Source organism: Lissotriton helveticus, chromosome 4_1 (genome assembly GCF_964261635.1).
Source record: "Lissotriton helveticus chromosome 4_1, aLisHel1.1, whole genome shotgun sequence".
NCBI classification, from domain to species: Eukaryota; Metazoa; Chordata; class Amphibia; order Caudata; family Salamandridae; genus Lissotriton; species Lissotriton helveticus.
Window position 1 is genome coordinate 794,096,560 of NC_136063.1, and position 23,749 is coordinate 794,120,308.

At 44.7% G+C, this 23,749-nt stretch overlaps 1 protein-coding gene across 1 annotated transcript in view; it reads right to left on the reverse strand.

Annotated features, from left to right (window-relative positions):
* ABHD3 (abhydrolase domain containing 3, phospholipase) overlaps positions 1-23,749 on the reverse strand; it is a 283,393-nt gene that overhangs the window by 11,639 nt on the left and 248,005 nt on the right. Inside the window, exons 7-8 of the mRNA XM_078687433.1 lie at positions 22,225-22,273; positions 14,758-14,923 (exon numbers count right to left, since the gene is read on the reverse strand). Coding sequence (XP_078543559.1) covers positions 14,758-14,923; positions 22,225-22,273 — 215 coding nt within the window. The remainder of the gene's footprint in view (positions 1-14,757; positions 14,924-22,224; positions 22,274-23,749) is intronic.

The following is a 23,749-nucleotide window of genomic DNA, read 5'->3' on the forward strand; positions in this document are numbered from 1 at the left end:
AAGGGTTGTTCGGGAACTGTCCACTGGAAGGCTGTTGAGGGATGTCGTGCCTCTAAAAAGTGGTTGGTCAATTTGGTAGCCTGTCTTTTGCACCTTATAGTGCTCTTGTGTTCGGATATCCTGACCCTGATTTTGCGGGTGGTCATCCCAACATATTTAAGCCCTCAAGGACAAGTGATGAGATAGATCAGTTTGTCACTGTTACAGGTAGTAAATCTGGTCTGGATCCAGGGTCTAGTCGTTCCTATATCTATCTCAACAGATTTCTTAGTTTGAGGGCAGGATTGGCATGAGCCGCAGGGATGGTGGCCCGTCACTGGAGGAAGATCCCACAGAGAGTCTTGAGCCCTAGGCCTCTCATCACGTGGTCTGGTGTGGATGATCTGGTCCCTAAGATTGGGACCCCGCTTAAACGAGAATAGGGGGGTCTGGATTGATTCACGCCCAGAGTTCAAAATACGCCAGTGTCTCCTAACCACTTTCTGTATCTTGTTCGAAAGGGTTCCAAAGGTATTAACAAACGTAATTCTCTACAGCTGAGGTTTTGGTGTAGATGGTTCCAAAAGTGCAATGCGGTTGTTGTTCTTGGCGCGTTTTAGCGATCGCTGCACCAGTCTAGGTGGATACTTTCGTGAACATAATTGGTCACGCAGTACTGCAGAGTGTGTCTTGAACGCCGCCTCATTAGAGCAGTTCCTCTGTACTCTGAGGAACTGCCCATATGGCAGGTTCTCCCTCAACGACTTGGGATGGTGACTATCAAAACAAAGCAGGGAGTTCTTCGACATGGGTTTCCTGTAAAGTTCTGACTGGAGGCCCTCAGGAGTTGCAACAATCATCAGGTCTAGGAAGGCAAGTTTATCTCTGCCCACTTCCACTGTAAAGCGGAGAAAAGCATTCCTATTGTTCAACCAGTTCAGAAAATCGTGGCATCTCTCACTAGACCCACACCATACCACCAGGACGTCGTCGATATACCTCTTCCATAGTTTAATAGAACTAAGGAAGGGATTCGAGATGGTCAAAATAGGTTCCTGTTCAAATGAGTGAACGTAAAGATTCGCTAAACTAGGAGCATAAATGCTCCCCATACTGGTACCTGAAGTCTGAAGGTACACAGTGTCCTCAAACCTAAAAAAGTTGTGTTTCATTGCTAGGGTGGCGCAGGCCATAATAAAATGAACAGGAGTGATGCTCTCAAGGTTCCTCATCTGTAGTAGAGAACAGATTACTTCTAAAGTCTCATCCTGTGGTATAGATGTGTATAACGACTCAACGTCGAATGAAACAAGAAGGTCAGTGGTGGTATCAAAGTCAATTTCAGGTAATAGATGCAACACGTTTGTAGTGTCCTTCAGAAAAGTGGGCATCTCCTGTACCATAGGGCAAAAGAAATGATCAACAAAAGTTGACAGCGGTTCAAGGATCGACCCGATGCCTGAAATTATTGGGCGACCTGGGGGAGGTCTCTGCTTCTTATGTACCTTCGGGAGGACATAGAAATAGGGAGTTACAGGGTGTTCTGTGCAGAGGAAAGCCGCTTCCTGTGGCTTAAGCCAACCTTCAGCTAGAGCTTCTTCAGTCATAGATCGAATGGTTTTCTTGAGATCTTCTGTAGGATCATTCTCAAGAGGGCGATAAGATTTCTCATCGCTCAATTGTTGTAGGCATTCCGCGCGGTAGGTGCTAGTGTCTAACAAGACAATAGCACCCCCTTTGTCCGCTGGTTTTATAGTAAGATCACTGTCAGCAGACAGGGATCTAAGTGCCAGCTGTTCAACTTTCGGGAAATTGCAGAAAGCACCCTCGCTATGTGCAAACTGGTCGTCAATTCCCTTCTCAATAGCTTGTTCAAAAGCGAGTACCTGGGGTGGCATGGTATGGGTAGGGGGATTAAAAGTAGACTTCTTCTTGAGTCCTGTATTATTATCCCTTGTGCCCACGTCCTCCGTACTCTGCTTGTTTGCAAAGAAGAAGTGTAATCTGACTTTCCGTAAGAATTTCGCCAATTCAATGCGCGTTTCAAATGGGTCGTTCTTATGCGTTGGGACAAAGCCTAAGCCTCTATTGAGTGCCTTCTCTTCAGTTGGAGTCAGGATGTGTGAGCTCAGATTGATCACGAGCCCGGTTCCGTGCTGGTCTGAGCTTGTTCCTTGTTCTTGGTTGACGTGCTCCTGAGGTTCCTCGTGGATGTTGACGGTGGACTGTAATTTACCTGTGGCTGTTGGCCTCTTCTCCGTCCTCTGGACCGCCCGCGGCCGAATCCTAAAAAAGGCTGGCCGCCAAAGTTACCAGGAAATTGTGTCGGAAAAGGACCCAGGTGTTGCGGATAAGGGCCCATATGTTGAGGTCCCATCTGAGGAGGGAAACTTGGACCCCCAAAGTGCCAGAGATTCGGTGGCCACCATTGCTGCATCTGATTGTATTGATTCCCTCTCCAGTTACTGCGGTGATTTCTCTTCCCGCGACCTCCTCCTTGAGGATTGTGGTTAGTAGAGCTGGTGTCGCTCCCGGAAGAGTTATCGTCAGAGCTGGATGTCCCATACGTAGAGCCTATTCTACGTCCATTGGTGTTAAAATCAGGTGGAACAAAGGAATCACTTGTGTACGGGTACACTTTCTCAAACTTGAATTTTTCAAGATCTTTTTTGAATTTCTCGATCTTGACTGATAGTGTAAATTCCTTGAATTCCTTATTATTCTTATTTGTTTCATCCTGGTTTTTTTGAAAAGCCTTGCCAGAAAGGGTGGTTCGGATCTGGGACTCTAGGACCTGAATTTCAACGAGTATAGTATCCGCTATTCTCTTAGAGGTTTGAATAATCAAAATAAGCCAGTCTCTGGTGCATCGCCAAGCGATGAGTGACCAGCTCTTCAAAAATTCTTTATCCTTTAGGAACAGTCTCGGTGTGTTGGTCACAATCAATCCTGTAGGTGCGCAGTTGTTGCGTAAGTATTGTGCCATTATGGCACCATGTAACGCTGTACGAGTATGAGATTTCTTCAGGCCAAGGATTTTACCCCATTCATCCTCATTATTGATAATGACCACTGGTATAGCATCTAGCAAATCAGGATGGTTTGCTAGTGCCAGTTGGAGATAATCTTCATCAAACGAAAGGCCGTGATTCTCAGCCAAGGTGTTAGAGTCAAGAAAAAAGTCAAGAAAAAAGCAAACAGAAAACGCACTGAGTGGGTAGTCTAAGAAAGAGCAAAACCAACCGGTTGTGGTGGGAGAAAGAACAGTCAATAGATCTGTTACAAAAGAGATTAGAAAAGGGCCCGCAGTCAAACCAACTGCTCAGGAACAATAAAAACAAAACGATCGAGTTGGGGCCCAAGGGAGTTTAAAGACCAGGCTTTGACACGTTTCCAAATAACACTTTCCTACACACAAGTATCAAAGGGTCTACAGAAGAAAATATACACTTAAAGTGATAAAGGCACCAAACACAGACACTATATTTATCCTGTATCTCAAGGTTAAACCCCATCCTTTACCGACCAATCCGGAGGTCTGGGGTTTTCAGACCTATTGCTATTTTCTACATTGACGGATGATGCAAAGTTTTTGGAGAGATTCATAAAGGGGGGGGGTCCAAAATGCATTTTCCCACCAATGCATTTGCCATAGACTTTTTAGACCGACGTGATATCAAAATGCCTAGACAGATTTGAATGAATTTTAGTAGGGACATCGATGATGATCTTGAAAGGATTCTTTTTTGGGGTGATATAAGGCACTAAAAATTAGTGATCTATTGGGCCTTGTAATTCTGCAGTAATTTTGCTGCATACTGTGGTACCTGCTGATGACAAGGCAGTATATGATTGGCCAATGGTTACCTTAACAAAAGTAAAAGGCAACCTTTTTGTTTATAACATAGTTTGTCTGTGTTCTGGGTTAGGGCCGCAGATGTAGGTAAGTATTAGGTTTCATATTTCTCCCTACCTGTTACCACTATATTAAAGTGCTAATAGGTAGTGAAAAAGATTTTTATGTTTATATGTATTTTTTTAATGTACAGATTACCGTGGCACCACTTAAGTACTTAAAATGTGTTTTTTACACTATATAAAAAATTACAAATACACTGTACTACACAACATTTTCACCAATATTGTGTACTACAGTGTATTTTACATTTTACAGACATTTAATTTTCTTTAAAAAAAAGTACTACTTAGAAACACACACTATTACACATTTATTTAAAAATGAAATGTGTAAAATAATTAAAAAACAACGTTTCTACTTTATATTTAAGGGGAAATGCAGTGTAGCACAGTGTACTTTAAGAAATAAAATAATTGTGTTAAAATTTTAACAAACACTGTATTACACTATATTAAGCATTAAAACCCACAACGCATGCTAAGGGCTTCATGACGATGTTGGTCAAAAAGACTCTGAACAGCATTTGGATTTTCTCAATCGGAACCCATGTATCCGACCAACTCGGAAAACACTTCCGACCGACCAATTACGAAAGTAGGCAACCATTCGGTTTGTCCAACCCGGTCTGGACCGGCATTCGGAGACTCCAATTCGGTCGGAGCCGAATCGTACAGGTCTACAGACTGCATTTCCGACTGACGTATTACGATGTCAGACTTGGACAGCCTTTCTGAACTTGGTTTATCCGACACAGAGCGGCTGTTGGAAACTGACTTTGGGGGCCCATAGCAGGCCCCCTTCACCAGGAGGCCTCCGGTTGGGGCCAGTGGGGGTCCCATGGGACCGCTCTTTGCAGCCAAGCACAGTGTGCAAGATTTTCCGCAACCATCCATTTCTTCAATGGGCGCCTGTGTTGTCGGTCGGCACACAGGCTCCCATAGAAGTCAATGGGAGTCCGAATGAACCGTGTTCAGAACTATCGTAATCGGTCTGTCGGAAAGGATTCCAACAAGGAGTTGGGCAGAATGCTTTCCGACCGACATTGCAATGAAAGCCTAAGTGCGGTGTAAACAATATGGTAGCACCGTAGTACTCCACAAACTTTATGTACAATATATGAAGTAATAAAAAACCTTTACTTACATTTACATATTTATATAAACTGACTCAGCCCTTCCTATACACTTATAAAACAGAAAAGGAACTATTTCACACATAAAAGCCATAAAACAGCCAAAGTGTGGTCTAAACAATACGGCTGCCTTTTACCTTTGGAACTGCAGTCACTAGCCAATCATATACTGTTTTGTCATTATCATGACCTGCCCTATACTGAAAAGTTTTAGTGCTATAACAAGGACCAACATATCACTAAATTAGAAACACATACAAATTCAATGAAAAAAACAAAGGTTAAAGCTTATAGTTAGGAAAACGTAATTTATAATTTCTATACAAGACCAAGTTAAACTACACAAACTTTAAAAATTCTAAAGCTGTAGTTAGGACTTTACAATTCGGACTTAAAGTTGTAATTTACATCCTGCAGTAACATTACTATAACTCCCTCACCTCCGTACACAGTGTTGTGAAAATCGCTAGCCTGACTACATTAACTATAACTTTACCCTTTACCATGCAAATTGTTCTCATAAATGATGTAATTTGAGATATTAAGAGTGTTGCTATGAATACTATGATTTAACGTGGCATACGTGATGTAATATGAAAGGATATAAGCTGTGCATGGTAGAGGCGTGATTTATAGGCAGCCAATCAGACCGCTTGCTCCCACAGCAGCCTGTCTCCAATGGGAGTGAATTGCCCCCCCAAAAAAATAAAAACATTGGGCTAAACAGAATGCTTTTTTAGGTTTCGAAACCTGGCGAGGGGCGAAGCCCCTCCCAGATCGAAATCTATTGTTTTCAATAGTGAGGTTAGGACAGCCTCTGTTTCCAATTGGCTAGCTCCATAAATGGAGACTAGCCATTGGGAGACAGAGGCTGTCAATCGCGCTTTCTCACGAAAACGCGATTCGGGGGCGTTTCTGGTGCTTTTTTTAAGCCCCGCCCCTTTGTCCCGGGCCGCGCTGCGATTGGCTGCCGGCCCGGGACACCCCCGTGACGTCATTCCCGGGCCGCGCTGTGATTGGCTGCCGGCCGGGAAACCCCCGTGACGTCAGCCAATCACAGCGCGGCCCGGGACCTGACTTGTTTTCTATCTGTATCTGGATTTCCTCGGCTCCCAAGAGCCCCTGCCGCCCAAGATCTGTAACGCGTTTTTTTTTTTTTTTACTACTAATATACTATTAAAGTTACCCATTCTGCCCATATACCATTACTATAAAAAAATCTTAAGTCGTTTCTACTTCATATTAAATAAATTCATGAATGGGAACCGTGCCTATTTTTAATAAGTATATAAAAAATAGTAATTTTCAGGTATACATCAAATGTGCGCAGTAACTACAGAACGCGAGGAGGTCTTTATAGCTACAGATTTAATTAGACTTTCTGTTACTTGGTCACCTTATATCAACTACGGTGCATTAGGAGCGAAGACGACGTCCGCGCAGGACTTGCTTCCCAGAGATGGCCGCGTATAGTCCCTCCTCTCTGTCCGCGCCCCCAGACGCAGCCAGTCTCCAGTCCTCTTTCCATGGCCACGGTTGCGGAGCCAGACAGAGCGCTAGCAGGGGAAGCAGAGGAAGATTGTCCGCCAGGGCCTCCGTACCGGAAGTAGCTCTGGGGCCGCCGCTCCGGCCCCTTTGTAGTGATTGGAGAGCTGGGCGTGGGAGCCGTGGTGAGTGAGAGGGACGGGGGCGTGCAGCCGGGGCGGGGGAGGCCTCCCGGGGGTGCGAGCACTGCTGCCGTGGCATGGGAAGGGATGCTGGGAGCCGGGGAGGTGAGGAGCCAAGCCTGCCTGTGCTGGAGGTGCGAGGAGCATGTCCCCTGGGGACTGATGCCCTGCTGCACCGGGGCTGCGGGGAGACATCCTCCCCCTGTGTGTCTGCCTCTCCCCCTGGATGCTCACTTCCCCCCCTGTGTGTCTGCCTCTCCCCCTGTGTGCGTCTGCCTCTCCCCCTGTGTGTGTCTGCCTCTCTCCTGGATGCTCCCCTCCAGGACAGTCCTGCCTCCCCGTGGCCGTGGGTGGCTGTAGTAATCTGTGCACATTGAGACTGAGTGTGATGAGCCCCTGTGCTGGAGGCAAGAACATCCTTTCACCTGAGCAGCCTGTGCTTCCTGCACCGCTATAGGATGTTTGGCTTCCCTTCCTGTGCCATGCCTTTCTTATAATCTGTGCACCATGTGTATGCTTGTAATATTTACATGGTGCAATCCAAAGGTAGCTAGTGCTGAACAGGACCGTGGTAACAATGCAGTGTGTGATTGGAGGGGTGGCTGGTTTCTAAGAGCAAAAGCTGACTTCAGTGCATCATTGTTTGTTTAAATCTGTTTTTATAGATTTTTTTGTATTCTTATGAAATGCAACAGACGTTTGGGTAGCTGTCTATACATACAACCATCAATTATCAGTATGACACACATTTCTCTATGCGTTTGTGCTGGGCGAACAGTTATTAACTTACAGTCCCTTCCGTTGAGGATCAAGCATAGCCCTTGGTCTTCAACCAATGTTACATATTGCATAGGATACAGCTTAATTTGACTTCAGTACATCATGGTGTAGTGTTCTTTAAGGAGGTGTGTCTTCAGCTCTTTCCTAAATCGGAGCAGGGAGAAGCAGTTCTGATGGATACAGGGATGTTGTTGCAGCTCATCCGTGCATTCATTCAGAATGCCTGTTGCTTATTTTTTTTTGCCATTCTTTGCCTCCAGTCCGATGGTAGCCTACCTGTGGGTGTGCCAAGAACCACTGCAGATGGTGTGTTTGACAGCAAGATGGGCAAGGTTGTGATGTCTTTGTGAATCTGGTTTTTAAGATGGTGTGGGCTGGTAAGGGCAGCCAGAGCAGGTTCAGCAGGGTGTGGGAGATGTGATAATATTTATTCTTGCCTTTGATGAAGCGTGTTAATGCATATAGGATTCCTTTCACTGTGGCGGGGAGTGCTAGAGCGAAGTAGCGATGATGTGTAGGAGGTCATTGCCACCCTCCAAATGTGGTTGTACAAAAGCTTGAACAGCTGTTGCGAAACTGTTTTCGGAGAGGAATGGTTCACTCTAATAAACGTCTAATTCGTTTGGACCTGCGTTGCGTTGCTAACTGAACTACAGAGATCTAGTCTCTGCCGCCCCGATCACTCCGAGGATCGGCAGCATCCCTACCCGCAGTACATTGTTTTTTCAACCAAGTCATCCTGGACTTATCCCGCTCCAGGCTTGCTACCCCGCTGAAGACCGTTCGGCTTCCACCTCCGGATTCCAAGTCCTTGGAATCTCTTTAGCAATGTTCCATAATCAACCCTGTCCTGAGGAAGATCCCAAATTAGGAGTATCGAAACGCCGTCGACTACTCAGCCCAATAGAAGGTGCTATCCACAACGTGGCTACTTTCAAAATCAGTCCTTCTACATTCGAGCTAGTTTAGGTTTTGCCTTAGCCATGCGTACGAAGTACGCATGCGCTAGCAAAACCTCTTGATTTCTATCTGGGGTGATGACCCGCCTCTGCCTATCATTGGCTAGCTCCATAAATGGAGGCTAGCCATTGGGAGGCAGAGGCTGTCAATCGCGTTTTCTCTCGAAAACGCGATTCGGGGGCGTTTCTGGTGCTTTTTTTAAGCCCCGCCCCTTTGTCCCGGGCCGCGCTGCCATTGGCTGCCGGCCCGGGACACCCCCGTGACGTCATTCCCGGGCCGCGCTGTGATTGGCTGGCCGGCCCGGGACCTGACTTGTTACATTGGTTTTTACCTCATTTTCCCTTGTGAGTTGGCAGGTATGCCTCCGTGTACTCACCTTTCTACTTAGGCTATCCACGGGTGCTATGTAACGCGGAGCATTAAGAGCTCCATTGAAGAACATTTTTTTAAATGAAAAAACTCCAGTGATCTCTGGAGCTTCTCCTCAGCCCCATGTCTACTAGCATAAAGTACAGGCTGTCAGAACGGCAGCCACTCTTAGACTGAACTGCCCAATGAAAGTACTGTTTCACCTGCGACGAATGACTGCAGAGAAACCGTGGGCCAATCAGAGCCTGCAATGCTGCCCCGACGGAAAGCGAAGGTTAAAAACGAAAGACTAACGTTGAGGTCCCCGTACATCAAAGGGCGGTAAGTGGGCGTGCTCAAGGGCAATCGGAATCGGCGTTGATCGATTATTTATTTTATTTATGCGTTTTTATATAGCACGGACTTTACCCGAAGCTTGTCCAACGTGCAGTCATAGTTCATATGTTCGGAACCGTACACGTTTCGCACGTACAGGTTTATGAGCTCCGTAGTTAGCCACCTGCATTCTTCAATACTGAAGCGTCTGCAATAGTCTTCTTCAGACACACCCGCGTTCCTGGTGGAGCTCTGGGCATATGTAAAGCTAGGACGAGTGGGGTACAGCACTCAGCAACAGAAGTTCCATTGTCGTAACCACGCTGTAAAGGACGTTGATTTGTTTCTGTGGCGCGGTCTAGTTGTCGAATTGGTTGGTCTTAACTACATTCCATTGGATGCTACGGGAGGTTCGTGCATAGGGTGTGACCAACAACACACTAGGGCGTACCGTACCTTCGGAAGGGAGAAACAGTGTTTTTTTGTTCTGGACCGGTTTCGCTTTTAAAGTATAGTCACCTTGTAAAGTTCTCTCAGGAAGCGGACAGTTAGTATAATATAATCGTAATAAGAACATAAAGAAACAGGCGTCGCGTCCTTCCTGCTGTCTTTGGCTTCCTGCTGCGTGGGAGAGGTGTGGCGCCGCGGCCAGGGCGCTGGAATCTGGGGACCACGGTTCGATCCCCGGCTCCGGCGGCAGGTTAGCCCAGCGTCACATGGTGCTGGGCTTACTGTGAAAAAACTCTTGCTTTGGTAAAGGAGTTTATTGAAGTGGCACCCTGAAAAACCCTGGAATACATTTCTTGTGAGGTACTGATGTTAAACCACACTTTGTGTAACTGCTTCAACAAAGTATGTTTAATGACCCGATGCAACACCCACTTTTATATTTTGCCAGAAAAGTCTAGGATTTAGAAATGAATAAACTGTGCATTTCGGTTATGTTCTCCAAACCCCTCCACATAAAAAATGAAGATCTACAGAATAAAAAAAGCTAATGTATCCCCGAGTGACGGGATGTCTGTGTAGGTTTAGGGTCTAGTCAACGAGTCACCAACATATAAAAGATGAACGCACGTTATCATTTCCAACCGCTTGACATTGCTCTCTTGTTTCACTCTTCTTTATCCGATTCCTGCTTTTTAGGCGCACCACCTGTCGATCCTTTTGGATGGGTAAATGCCGGTTACAGCAATGGAAGGCCACTAGCACTTTTCTTTTGCACCCATTGGAATCATATTTTCCTCTTTCATATTAATATTGATTCTTTTTGGCAAGTACATCTGCTTGCTCGGAAGCACCTGTACTGTTCTATTAAAATTAATATGCCATATTTGTTTACATTTACATAAAAAGTAAAAATAAAAAATAAAACACTGCACCATTTTGCCAAGGACAGGCATATCGGTTTTGCCAATGCTTGTTACTATCTACATGGCCTTGCACCTGGATAAAATTATGGTGTATTCTGCAGATTTAACTAAACATACTCAACACGTGAAAGTAGTGGTATACAGAACTGGAGATCTAAAACTGGTTTAGTAAAATGTTGTTTCCACAAGATACTATTATAGGCGCTATTAAAGGATATTACATTCTGATAACATTGTTCAGTCAACTTCCGGTTAATAATACACATAAGCTCGTCGGATACTGCCTGGTTTAGCACACGCTGAGGAGCCTCCACGAGCAAGGTGAACACTGCATTCCAAGAAGAGATGAGATTGGATACAAGGGTAAACAAGCACAACGAAAGCCAATAGTTATTGATTAGGACAAGGTGCCTCTGGATACACCCATCCACGTTGTCACTCATCCACCTGTCAATGTACACGTCCATGTGCACAATCATTCATCGCCCAAACACTTATTCATTCCTGCACTCACACCTTCATTTACCCACCTCTTGTAAGGACCGCTACTAAGCTGAAGGGAAACATGCCTAATGGGCATCAATGTGGTGCTGAGGCCTACTGTATCGCCAATAAGACTCAGATACTCAAGGGGATAGAGAGCTCAATCTAGAGTGAGAATGCGATGGAGTGTAGCAAGGTCAGTGATGTGCAATGTGTGAGATTCCAGTGAAGTATAGGATATTAGTGATAAGAAGGTGAGACCCCACTAAAGTGTATGAGGGCAGTCATGTGAAGTAAGACTCCAGTGAAGTGTGAGAGGGCAGTGATATGTAACAAGTGAAACGCTAGTGAAGTGAACAGTGATGTGCAATGAACGAGACTTCAGTGAAGTGTATGAGGACAGTTATGGGAGGATGAAACCCCGCTGCAGAGTACAAGGGCAGTAATCTGTAGGTGAGACCATAGTGAAGCACAAGCGGATAGTGATATGCAAAGCTTGAAACTCGTGTGAAGTGAATGAGAGCAGTGACATGCAATGTTTGGGACACCAGTGAAATGTATGAGCCCAGTGATAGAAGATGAGACTCCTCTTACCTGCATGAGGGCAGTGATTGTGATTGGTGTTGTGAATGTGTGCTCGTGTTTGGCTTGTGGCTTCAGTCGTCTTTTTTAGCAAGATAAAGGTGAGTGCAGCGTTTCTGTAATGCCCCGTGTTTTGAATGTTGACTTTTGCACCGAATGCTCCTAACACGTAATGCCCAGTGTTGTGAATGTGTGCTCGTGTTTGGCTTGTGGCTTCAGTCGTCTTTTTTAGCTCGATAAAGGTGAGTGCAGCGCTTCTGAAATGCCTCGTGTCCGAAGGCGAAACCGTTGCATTGTAAATGCTTGTTTTTAAATGGGTTTGAGGAACATTCGCAAAATATACAAATATTTTTCTTCCTTAATACCTCAAGAACTACTGAACGGATTTACACCAAATCAGAAAAAGCACACTTTCTGGACCAAAATCTTGCTTCCTGCCAAATTTTCTGTAATTTTTTTCTGAAGTTATGGTGGTAGTGCTTCTTAAAAAAGTCTTTGAAAAATTAATGAGGATTTTGCATTTTGAGACCCCACCTTTTTCTCGGTTCCCGCATGACCATTCACCCTGAAACTTTCTATCCACAAACTGGGCATAAAAGGAGCACTTTTTTGAAAGTTTCATGACAATGCGTCAAACGGTGCCAAACGGTGCCAAAATAATTAGCAAAACAAGAAAGGTATTTCCCATGGAAACGCTGACCTAACTACCCAGTAGTGGCGATAGCAGACTTCAGAAGCTAGGACAAGTTTATGACCTACACTTTGGGAACAAGATGGGGGTATGAGTGCCATGTCTATGCATATCATACATTCTGTGCATGACCCCCTTTCCAGACAAGAGTGGCTTGTTTTCCCATTATACTATAATGTGATATGCATCAGAAGACTTTACAGATCATTGGGGTTCTCATCAGTAACTGTTTCGACAGAGCGGTGAAAGCAATACAGGCGTGAATATTGTGTCCCTTTCTATTTTACCATTTGTTACAACTGTACAAAGTAAAACGTAATAAATTAATTTAATAAAAACAACCTGTTCAAGTTATTCTATCGATTGCAGACGAAGATATATTTGGAGCGACAGATTACTTGTTGGGGGGGAGGGGGTAGGGCAAAGTGAGGCAGACGTGTCATGAAGGTCGTGTGGGAGGGATGTGTCTGCGCCCAGAGCTGTGTGAGCCCAGTGATCTCGACTTTAATCCTCTCTTTGAGCACCGAGGATACCCAACAGGTGGCAGTCTAAGGACGTCAAGGAGAACAGACAGAAGTATGTATCAGAAAAATAGAAAGCTAAATAGCATGAGCTCTGGATATTTTATGTATATTGCGCGTTTTGCTGAAGCATATGAATCACAAACCCACTTTTCAATACCCATTTTGAGACTTGTGTAGGTTTGTTAATTTTCAAAGATTTAGTTGCATTCTTTCTCTTCTGATATTTTTTTTCACTAATAAACTGAACAATTATTTGATGGTAGATGTGCAGAATAAATGCTACATTATCACTATGCCTGTATGAGTTCGCCAGCAGTTTTTCCACTTTTCAAGCATCAGAGGGAGACGATCCCCATAATAAGGTGAAAAATTCGCCTAATTAAGATATTGGCTGCAACCCAGCTGTGGCAGGGCGGCGGACCAGAGTACACAAACCACTAACACGTTCCCTGGTTTCGTCCCAGGAGAATCTCAAGTTCACCCTCGGCTCCCTGGCAACCATTTAGCCAGTGGCATAACTATTCACTAGCCTCGGCCTGGAAAGGGCCCCTGAAGTACCGGGGGCCCTCTGAAGGTTTGCGGGCCCCCTGCACCACAGGGACTAAAGGGACCTGCATTACACCCTGGATTTGACATGTTTTGTGCAGCCCGGCATTGGTGGCCTGGGGACATGGCTAGTTGGCTGACATCTAAGCACGGCCTCCACGTTCTCTTGGGCTCAGATGGACCAGCCGTGGGCAGAGCCTGAACATCATCCTCACACAGCCTAAGAGTTGCCAGAAATAAAGAGACTGTTATGGTGCATGTGCAGGTGGAAGAAGGGAGGGAAGGACAGGGTCCACGAGGTGACTTCAGCAAAGGAGGCCAAGGACATGGAAACAGTAGGAAGTCCCAACAGAAAAGCGAGGAGAGGGGCGAGGGGAATAAAGGCCCTGGGGGTGGGTGGATACTTGCTGCTCATTCGGCATCTGACTTTAGGCATCTGCACATATCCAGGGAGACAGAACTTCCAAGAACAGACCTTGAGACTTCAGCCCTACTCGAAATTATACTTTTGTGAGGAAATACGTGCGCCGCAGTATAAATGGCGGCAATTCGGAAGAGAAATCTAAGCACTGTCGGACACTCAGCTGACCAGAGTTTTCTTTATTACGACTCCATTTCACCCACCCCTCCCGCATGTTAAATGTATACATTACTAAAATTGTCTCTTTGCAAAGAACAGTGCATAAAAACAATGAACCATGCACATCTATGCGTATTTCAGGAAACATTCGGAAGATCCATACCTGTGCAAGATTTACATCAAAGCACTTAGTTTTAATTAAAAAACAAAACAAAATTGAAAGCAGACTAATTCCCAGAGGATTAAGAGGGAAAGCACAGATGGTCGTGTCTCGGCAGTTTTCTCAAAATCTGTTTTAAAATAATCCTTCATGCAAGCACATAGAGTTTTTGGTGAGTTCTAAAAATGAATCACATTGTAAAACCCCACACCCAGAGTGCTCTGACTCATGTGCCAAGAAAATATAAACAATGAAAAGGCAATGCATATAGCAATGCTTGGACATTGACTGTCCACGTGTCTCCAATACAGTACTGACCTCAGTTCTTAAGAATGGGCCATGTGCTTAGTCTACTGCAAAACAAAAAATTAAAAATAAATTTACCAGTTCTCCTCGCCATCCCAACCCCCTCCCTGTGGTGAGATATATATTATACATCTACGTGCTATGGGCGAGTTTAGGAGTTCAGACTGCCCTCAAATTGCTAGATGTAAATGAAAGGATAACTAAACATAATTTGTGCGTGTGCTAACAGTTGTGAATACAATTGTGAAGTCATTGTTCTATACCAAGGCAAACTATGTAAATGTTTCAGAAGCCACTCTTGTCATTTCGCCTGCAAAGTACCAGTCTGCATCCCTCCCTGCCACGGTGTGGTCTTCCCTCCTTGAGATGAGAATCAAAGGCATGAACCTACCATAGCCGGGCGATAAAGCATCATCCAAGGCATTGAGGAATAGCACCGGTATCTCGACTGACTTGAGTTTGTGGCACAAGCTTGCATCCCTGTAGTAGTCGTCATTTGTGGGGTATCCAAACATGACTGAGGTAAGGCGTGTGTCAAACTCGCGAATGGTTCTAGCCTGCAGCAAAGAATTCAGTTAGGTAGTGGCTTGGCTGATTATATAAGTGGGCAAGACATGTACATCACCTCTGACATTCACAAAGTCTTTCATATAGATGAGCAAGACGTATATCACCTCTAACATTCACATTTCATATAGATGAGCAAGACATGTATATCACATCTGACATTCACAAAGCCTTTCATATAAACCCATTGTGCAATAAAGTTATTCGTCAGGGGTTTCAAAGCGTAACTCTTTGATTCAAAGGCATCCTTTCTTTCAAGTCTTTTCTATGTTTTTATTCCTATGCCTGGGTACAGTGGCATCTATTTACACAGCTAAATATTGGAAACATGATCAATAGGAGTGCATGTACAAGGTGGGTTTATATCTAATTTTACTAATATATGTAACACTTTAAGTTTTTTTATTTATTCTTAACATGCATATCAATGTGTGTAATATTTGTGGGTATATTTGTTTTTCACAGAGGTTACAGGTCAAAGCACATTTAACCCCTTGTGTGCTTCAGACAGCCCCCGGCCGTCCGATGTCACGGTGGGCGTGGGCAGAGGATGCCCGGGGGCCGTTTGAACCCCGTCCACTTATTAAAACGCCCGCACAGCGTGAAAATTTGTGCAGCGCGGAAGGGGTTAAAGGAGCCATGTGGCGACCATACTCATTTTAGCAAGACGTGAGGTGAATACTAGAAAAAGAGAGAACAGGTGCCAATCAGTAACCCGCCCCCCATTGACCCCACACTCCCCACTACCACCCAAGTTCTGGAAGACTTTTGCTGGCTCTCAGAAACTCTAGTGTCTTTTAGGCAGCGCTTGTGAGGTCTCTTCAAGACATGTTGTCTATACTTTGTGGGCTTACAGCCGACACATTGCTTTTGATTTGTTTCTTTCAGTGTCACTCCAATGCAAGAATGGGTTGATTCTGTATCTTCCTTTTTTGCCGATAAAGTTAGAACCATTTATTCATCTTTTCCCCAAGGTGACACAGACCTCCATTAGCATAATAGAAACCTGTTTACGCCACCCTCACAGCTGGAATTAAATAGTGTGCCTATCTTGTTGGAATTCGAACTCCTAACAGTTGATGAAGTGTTAGGCGGCCTAGCCAAGATTAAATCGGCTCTCCCGTGGACCCTCTCCCACCCCGTCCTTGCATGAAAATCGTGCCCTAGATAGCAACTACACTCACTAAGATTTTTAATATGTCATTGGAACAAGCCAGGGTCCCCACTAGATGGAAAACTGCCCAAGTTAAGCCTATTCTTCAAAAACGCGTCAGATCCCAGTCTACCAGCTAACTATCGTCCCATCTCATTGTTACCTTATTTTGGGAAAGTACTACAATATTTGGTCAATAAACGACTCACTGTCAACCTTGAGAACCATGGTCTCTTGGACCCTTCTCAATCTGGTTTCCGTGCAGCTCATAGCACAGAAACTGCGGTTGTAGAGGTTACTGACAACATCAGGCTTGCACTGGATAAAAGAGAATCAGCAATGTTGGTCATTTTGGACCTATCCGCGGCCTTTGATACTATCTCCCATGGTATCTTGAAACATCGACTCTGGGAGGTGGGAATCAGGTGGAAGGCCCTGGAATGGGTCGAGAACTATCTAATGGACCGTACAACAACCGTCCATATTGACTCTATATCTTCGTGCAGTCGATTAGTAAGCGTAGGTGTCCCACAAGGTTCCATCCGTCGCCCCATGCTTTTTAATCTCTACATAACACCGCTGGCAGGTATCATCAGGTCATATGGTTTTGAAACAGTGTCATAAGCTAACAACACTCAGTTACTTATCACCTTTGGTTCAGATTACGCGGACACAAAATCCAGTTTCAAGAACTGTATGGTCCTTATTAATGATTGGATGGGCAGGCACAAACTACAACTTAATGGCAGAAAGACCTAGATTATTTTGCTTGGTAGAGTGGAGGAACACTGGTCAAACGACTGGTGGCCCTCGGAATTGGGTCCATGTTCATCTCCCAAGCAAGCAGGGCGCAACCTCGGAGTAACCATTGATAACACACTGTCCATGAAAACCCATGTTAACACGGTACTCAGCACTTGCTAAGGGATCATGTGGAATCTCTGCAGAATTTTCAAATGGTTACCCATAGAAGCCAGGAAACCTCCGGTGCAAGGTCTTACTATAAGCCGCTTGGATTATGGAAATACACTGCTGGTTGCATTAAATGAAGATCTGCTCTCCAAATTCCATATTCTTCAGAACACTGCTGCCAGACTTATTCTAAATCTCCCACCCAGATTGCCTTCAGCTCCCAGCCTTAAACCTCTCCATTGGCTTCCGGTGCGACAGACAGGCCATTTCAAAATCCTGTGCCTCACACACAAGATTCTGTACGATACCGACCCTAGATACCTAGCCAAGAAACTCCAATGGTACAAGCCCGGGTGACCCCTAAGATCCAGCACCAAATTCAACCTTGTCCTACCACGCATCCGAACGGCCCGAAACGGGGGTCGATCATTTTCTTATCTGGCCCCCAAGCTTTGGAATAAGCTGCCACCGCATCTTCCATCCATAGCTGATCACAAACGCTTTCAAAGAGAATTAAAAACTTGACTCTTTATCCAGTAATCCGTTTATCACACCGCCCATCTTACTGAAGCTTTGCTAGTGCCATGAGACCTTCCCCGGTGATATGTGCACTCAACAAGAACATTTGACATTAACATTGACAAATCCTTGCTTTACAGTGGTTAATCAGTCCTTTTTGTCACTCCGCTTCGTGGGTTGTTCCCTCCCACGGAGCACTACCTCATTACTTGTAACCTTACACTTGTCCCATTTTAGGACTATGAAAGGGTCTACTTTTCCTTTCTCTAACAGCATCTCATACGAGCACTGGATGTTTTCCATCGCTCCGAGGTCAGTTTCTGTAAACAGGGCTGTAAATCATGTTCTTATCTCCTTACATTTACTATACATTCAAAGACCGAGGTCAAATGTTAGAGGCTGTTTTCCAAGCGTGCCTCCTTATGCCCCCGAGCTTTCAAGCACCCGAGCTGCCCCTGCAGCGCTTTATTTGCAGCAACAGAGCTGCAGGGACTAGATGCTTCATTGGGCCCGGCACTGATTCGCATTCGTGCTGACGTTATGGGCTGGCTGCGGTGGTGTTTATCTTCTTCAGCCCTTGATGACAGTCATGATTTTATTCAGGACTCAAAACGCAAACAGCCCCAACTGGCTGTGTCAATGTTTGTTTTATGTTTTTTGATGTTCATCCCAACTGAATAACTGTGACATGCCTGAGTTGCACTGAGAGAAGACGCTGTGGTTTCCTGCCTATTCTGTGGGAACCCTGGTTGATGAGGGCAGTTGTAGACGGGAACAGTCTCTTCAGAAAGCTGCTGCCGGGGGCAGAGTTCGGAGCCCAGGTGGTTGCCCAGCAGGTCTCCTGGGACTATGTTTGCAGTGTGCACTTTCAACAGAATCCGGGCCTCGTCTGCCGGGTAATTCGGAACAGGCCTCATCACAGGGACATCTGGTTTCCTTACAAGCCTCTTGTTAGATTCCCAGGACTTGTTTGTGTCCATATATGTATCTCTTAGTCACGGCCCGGTGTGCCTTGGTAGGACTCGAGGGCCTGCTCGCCGCTGCAGTAAACTATGTGCCCAGCTGTTTCTTACCCAGGGTCATGGGATAAGTCCTGAAAATCCCAGATCTTTCCTGAAGCTTCATGTGAACTTGAGGATATCAGGTCTGGTCCCTTACTACTGTGCCGTCCTTGGGATGTGCGGAACAACCCGCTTTTGCACCGAAATCGCCCCCCCATATCAAACCACACTCATTGTCCGAACCATCTCATAAATGTGCAACCACTCTCCACAGCTTCAAGGCCCAGATATATTCTTGCCATTTAGGAAAGCCTGATAAGTGACTGATTGCCCCCGGCGCGTAGCACGTCCTTAAATATCAGATGGCTACACCACATTATGGCTACTGCCCCTGTGGAGTATGCTAATGCTGGCTGCATAGCGCTGGACCTGCGCCAGGCTTTTGATACCATCACGTGGGGATACATGTTTACAGCTCTGAAGAGGTTTGGGCTCCCCACTGAACACCTCAGTTGGGTGCGACTGCTGTATACCGCCCCTGCTGCGAGAGCATGCACTGGCAGCCACATATCTCAGGAATACACAGTACACAGAGGCACAAGACAGGGCTCCACCCTCTCCCCCTTATTATTTGTACTCGACATAGAGCCGCTGGCGCTCGCGTTACGACATACGGCTGTTTACCTCGGGATTCCAATAGGCAATACGACCCACCTGATATCAGCCTATGCGGATGACATTATTGTGTATCTACGGGACCTCACACATCTGTTTGAACCTCTCCCTACCATATTCCCCAACTTTGAATGTAAATGAAGGGAAGTCGAATGCCTTTTTCCTGCATGAAGGTCCCCACCCAAACGTAATTAGTTTTGGCAAATATAATATACCGGTGGCACATACCACATTCAAATACCTACGTATCCACATTTATAAGTCACACGCGAATCAGCTCGACGGTAATTTAATGAAAGTAATTAGTGCAGTGCGTGAGAGAGTGGAATGCTGGTCGTCGCTGCCACTTTCGGTGATGGGGAGCGTCGCTATTTCCAAAATGGTGGTGCTCCCCGCTTATAGTGAAAATAGCTGCTCAGGTGAAATTGCTGTGACTGAGAAGGCATTGACTTGCAGCAGCCAGGATCGGTATGTTGAATGCATGTGATTAGCTCTCTGTAAAATGAAAAATGAGGCCTCGGATGTGTCTCCAGCTGGACAGAAGTGTAGGTCATTGCGCTCGATGTGTGTTTTGCTGCCCGGCAGGCAGCACCTGTGGTTGGCAGTCGGGTTACGTGCTAAGCCACTTGCCTGTTTCTTTGTGTGCCTGTTGACCAGCCTTACATTTTATGGCCTCCCTCAACTCTGTTTGTTAAGTCTGGTGTAAATATTTGCTCATCATTATTTCAGTATGGGCAAGTAACTAACTGTGAGTGATAACCAAATTATTTAATGAGAATAGGAAAGTGATTGTTCCAGATAATGTGTTAACAACTTATTCAGGAACTAAGCTATAACTAAACCACCCAGGATAATGTGCTGCATAGTTAAACACTTATAAGGTCCCAAAGGTGCGACCTGTTGGCTATGCCAATGCTTGTTTGTTTGTGTTTTTGCCAGAGTCCTGACTTCTGGTAAAAAGTTGCAATCGTGAATGGCCAATAAAGGATCAATACTGTTGAGAGAAAATGGGAGTTGAGCAGGTGTTGCGTAAAGCAAAAAAACGTTTACTATTAAAAACCACAGCGATCATGGTCCAGATATGGAAATAATAAAATGGGCATTTGTTCATAATATCGCATACAACATCAAAAATTAGCGAGCCCCATTTTGAGGAGTGCTTCTTTCAAGGCTTATCCAAGAAATAAGAAAATCTTCAGATTATACTCGGTATATTTTGTGTGGCTTGAAGTTCGGCACTCAGCTATTCATAAAGGCTTACACAAACTCTGTGCATTTGAGGGCTCCTTTTAACCCTGGTTGTCTGGTATGGCCAGGGCCAGACTTGGAACTGAAACCGGCCCTGGCAAAAAAGCTCGGCAGCCGTCACCCCCCCGCTCCGAAAGCAGGGGTGTGTGCAGCCGAGCTGTTTGATAGGGCTGGTCTCTGCCGATTTTGTTACTGGGGGCCATATTGCTGGCCTCCAGTAAACAAATTAAAAAAACAGTCCCCAAGGGCCCAAAACAGGCCCCCACCCTGGTGGCCTACCGGGGAAACGCCCGGTGCCCACTACGGCCAGTCCGGCCCGGTGTATGGCCCCCTAAAGCATGCAGTCGCCAGACTCTCAAAGATCATAGAACTTTATAATAGCCCTGAAACTTGTCCACCTCTGTAAGCTCTGGAACTCTCTCCATGAGGTATTAAAATCTTTACTTCATCCCATCAACTCAGGCCGCTTCAAAACTCAACCTCCCAACTGGAGTCCATGTTTAGGTCCCACTGAAACTGAGCTGGAAAAACAGCACATAAGCGAAGCCCCTTCTCGACTTAAGGAAATAGATTAAGACCTTCATAAGGACCCTTAGACTAAGGGATATGAAGTGCTATTACAAAAAATCCTTTCAGCTCAGTGAAACCGGCATACTAACAGTAAGCGGTAGGACTGCAGTACACAAAAGGGGGTTGCCATCTTGGAATGTCCATAAATGGTATTAAGTGAGGAACTGAGATCCCCTTTAAAGATTTAAAGGAAAACAGAAAGTAACGGTACCTCTCTACGGACGTGCAGACATGTAATTATAGACCAGAGCAAGATAACCCAATGAGCTGTCAGCCTAGACAAACTTTGTAGAGCTGTTTTTATTTATTTATTCTTTTTTTTATTTTTTTTAAGAAGAGCTTTTCTTGGATGAGTATGAAGATCTGTGTTAGTTGTGTAGGAATGTGCATCTGAAATAAGTCATTTCACTTGCTGGTAGTCTCAACACTGAGGACATGTAATAAAAAAAATGGGGTCTGGACTAAAGATTTAATTATTTGCGCATCTTACAATAACCATCAGTAGAATCTTCGGATACCGCCTTACGTTGGGTGACAGTGCTATTTGTCAAATACAAGGAAAAACGGTTTCAGAGAGGTGGCGTTTTAGGAAAGATGACCCAATTTTTCCTACACCTGGACATTGTTGGACCAAAGGATGGCCCTGGTACAAATACCAGAATGCAAAGATAAACAGTGTTTGTTAAGCCTAATAGACCAGACAAACAACAAAAAGGGATCAATTCATCTCTGTATTTTGAATAAACAAAACAATGCATTTATTGATATTCCGATAATATCAATCTGATCAAGGAGCACTAAGTAGATGGCATAGGCAATGATGTGAGGGACAGGGGTGGGACAATAGGGTCATCACCAGCGGTGACAGTAGGCAGTCCTAGAGAAGGGATTCTGACCATGACCTTCTAAGAGTTTCTTTGGGTATTATCACTTATCCTTCTCACAAATTAAGTACTGAAAAGAAAAGTGAGAGGAGAATGGGCGTGAAACAAAGCTCTTCATTATGCGTTTGCAAACAACAAGGACCTTTTTAGTTGTAAATACAGTGCAAAAAACGGCAGGTGTGATTTCTTTATAAAAGGTGAGTGGGGCCAGGACTGCCTCTGGTGCGGCTATAAAAGGCAACATTAGTGAGGGGATGACCTTAAACTAAAGCGAGACTTGAGGAATGAAAGGAGGACCGTGAATATCTAAACAAGGTTTGTGGGCATACCTTCATGATGTGATCAATATCAAACAGCTTCTCCAAAATCCGTCGGTGTCTAAAATATAAAAAACAGTTTGACGTTAGATAAGCAAGTCACACCAAAAAGAAAAGGGGGGAGGGTAATAATTAAGAAGTTAGGAACAAATATATCAAACAGCAGCAATGATTAATTGAATGCTAACCGTGGTATCTGCATTCAACTTTGTAAGATATACATTTTTTTCCAGAAGGAATTCCTGTCACAAACAGAAAAAACACGTGTCCTCCACTTTCCATTTTTACTACTCCATCTCCCCCCAACAAGAACCCCCTAGCCTGTATCGCTAGAAAACAAATTCTGAAGTTCAGCGGAGCAGAGTTTCCCCTCTGAGGTGGGTGGCAGGCTGCATGCTACCTGTCCACATCTTCTTTCTCAGCCACTTGCAGTGAGGAGCAAACATCCTCTGCCCCCAATCCTGGCGCAATGTCATTAAAATCTGCTCTACGTGTACAGCTCAACAAAACAGAATTGTCCTGTTCTACAGAAGACAGTTTTTCAAGTTTGAAAACAGCTGCAGCTAAATGTAAAGTTTTCCATTCAGTGGGCATATATTCCTACCTGAAAGCACTGTTCTTTTCCCCAAAAACAGCAGCTGCTATGAAACCGGGAGCAGTTTTGCTGGGAAATAGGCCGGATACCATTTTCTAAACCCCGTAGGCTAAACTAATCATAGTCCCTACTATCCAGCCTTAACCAGTAATAGTAATTATTGTCAACCATCTACATGAAAACCAATACAGACAATACTATCTGAGGAAAAAAGTAAAGTCTTGAAAGACTTAAATAGAAGAAGGTGGTAACAGGACAGCCACCAAGAGGATGAATGCACTTGAGTGTTGTCACAATGGCAGAGCCATTGGTAAAAGCAAGGGGTGTTAAAGGCTAAATGTTTCATAACAATTCCCTTGGTTAACAATGAAGAAAATGAGCCTGACATTAGAAATGATTTTAACTTTATCGCTTCTCTAGAAGAGAAATCGAAAAACATAGAAAATGATTTTTTAGAATGGAATAAATAAATCATGTAGTTTTAACCATAGGAAAATATGCTTTTTGAAAGTGTAAAAAATAAACGTGCAGCTTAAATAAGTAGTAGGCTCTCATATCTAATGTGCTTCTACGACTTGGCCTGAAAAATATTTTGTCGACTTAGGCTTGACATTAAAACAAAATGCCTTCCAGTGACTGCTGACCTAATCCTCTAACTGCAAAATCATTCATCACAGTAAAAAGTGCTGCTCTAAGAGAAATTGATTTCTTTTGCTTCCTCACACCATATGATGGATTTCTTTTGCTTTCTCACACCATATGATTTCCCTCATTTCACTAAACAATGTATTTTGTGGTATTTTATAATTAGGGCTCCCGGTTTTAAAATGTGTTTATTTGGACAAAGGTTGAGGTTTGCAAGGGATTCTGGGTAACAGAACCTGGTGAGAGCCACTCAAGTCACCCCATTCTAGATTCCTCTGGGTGCCTAGTTTTAAAAAA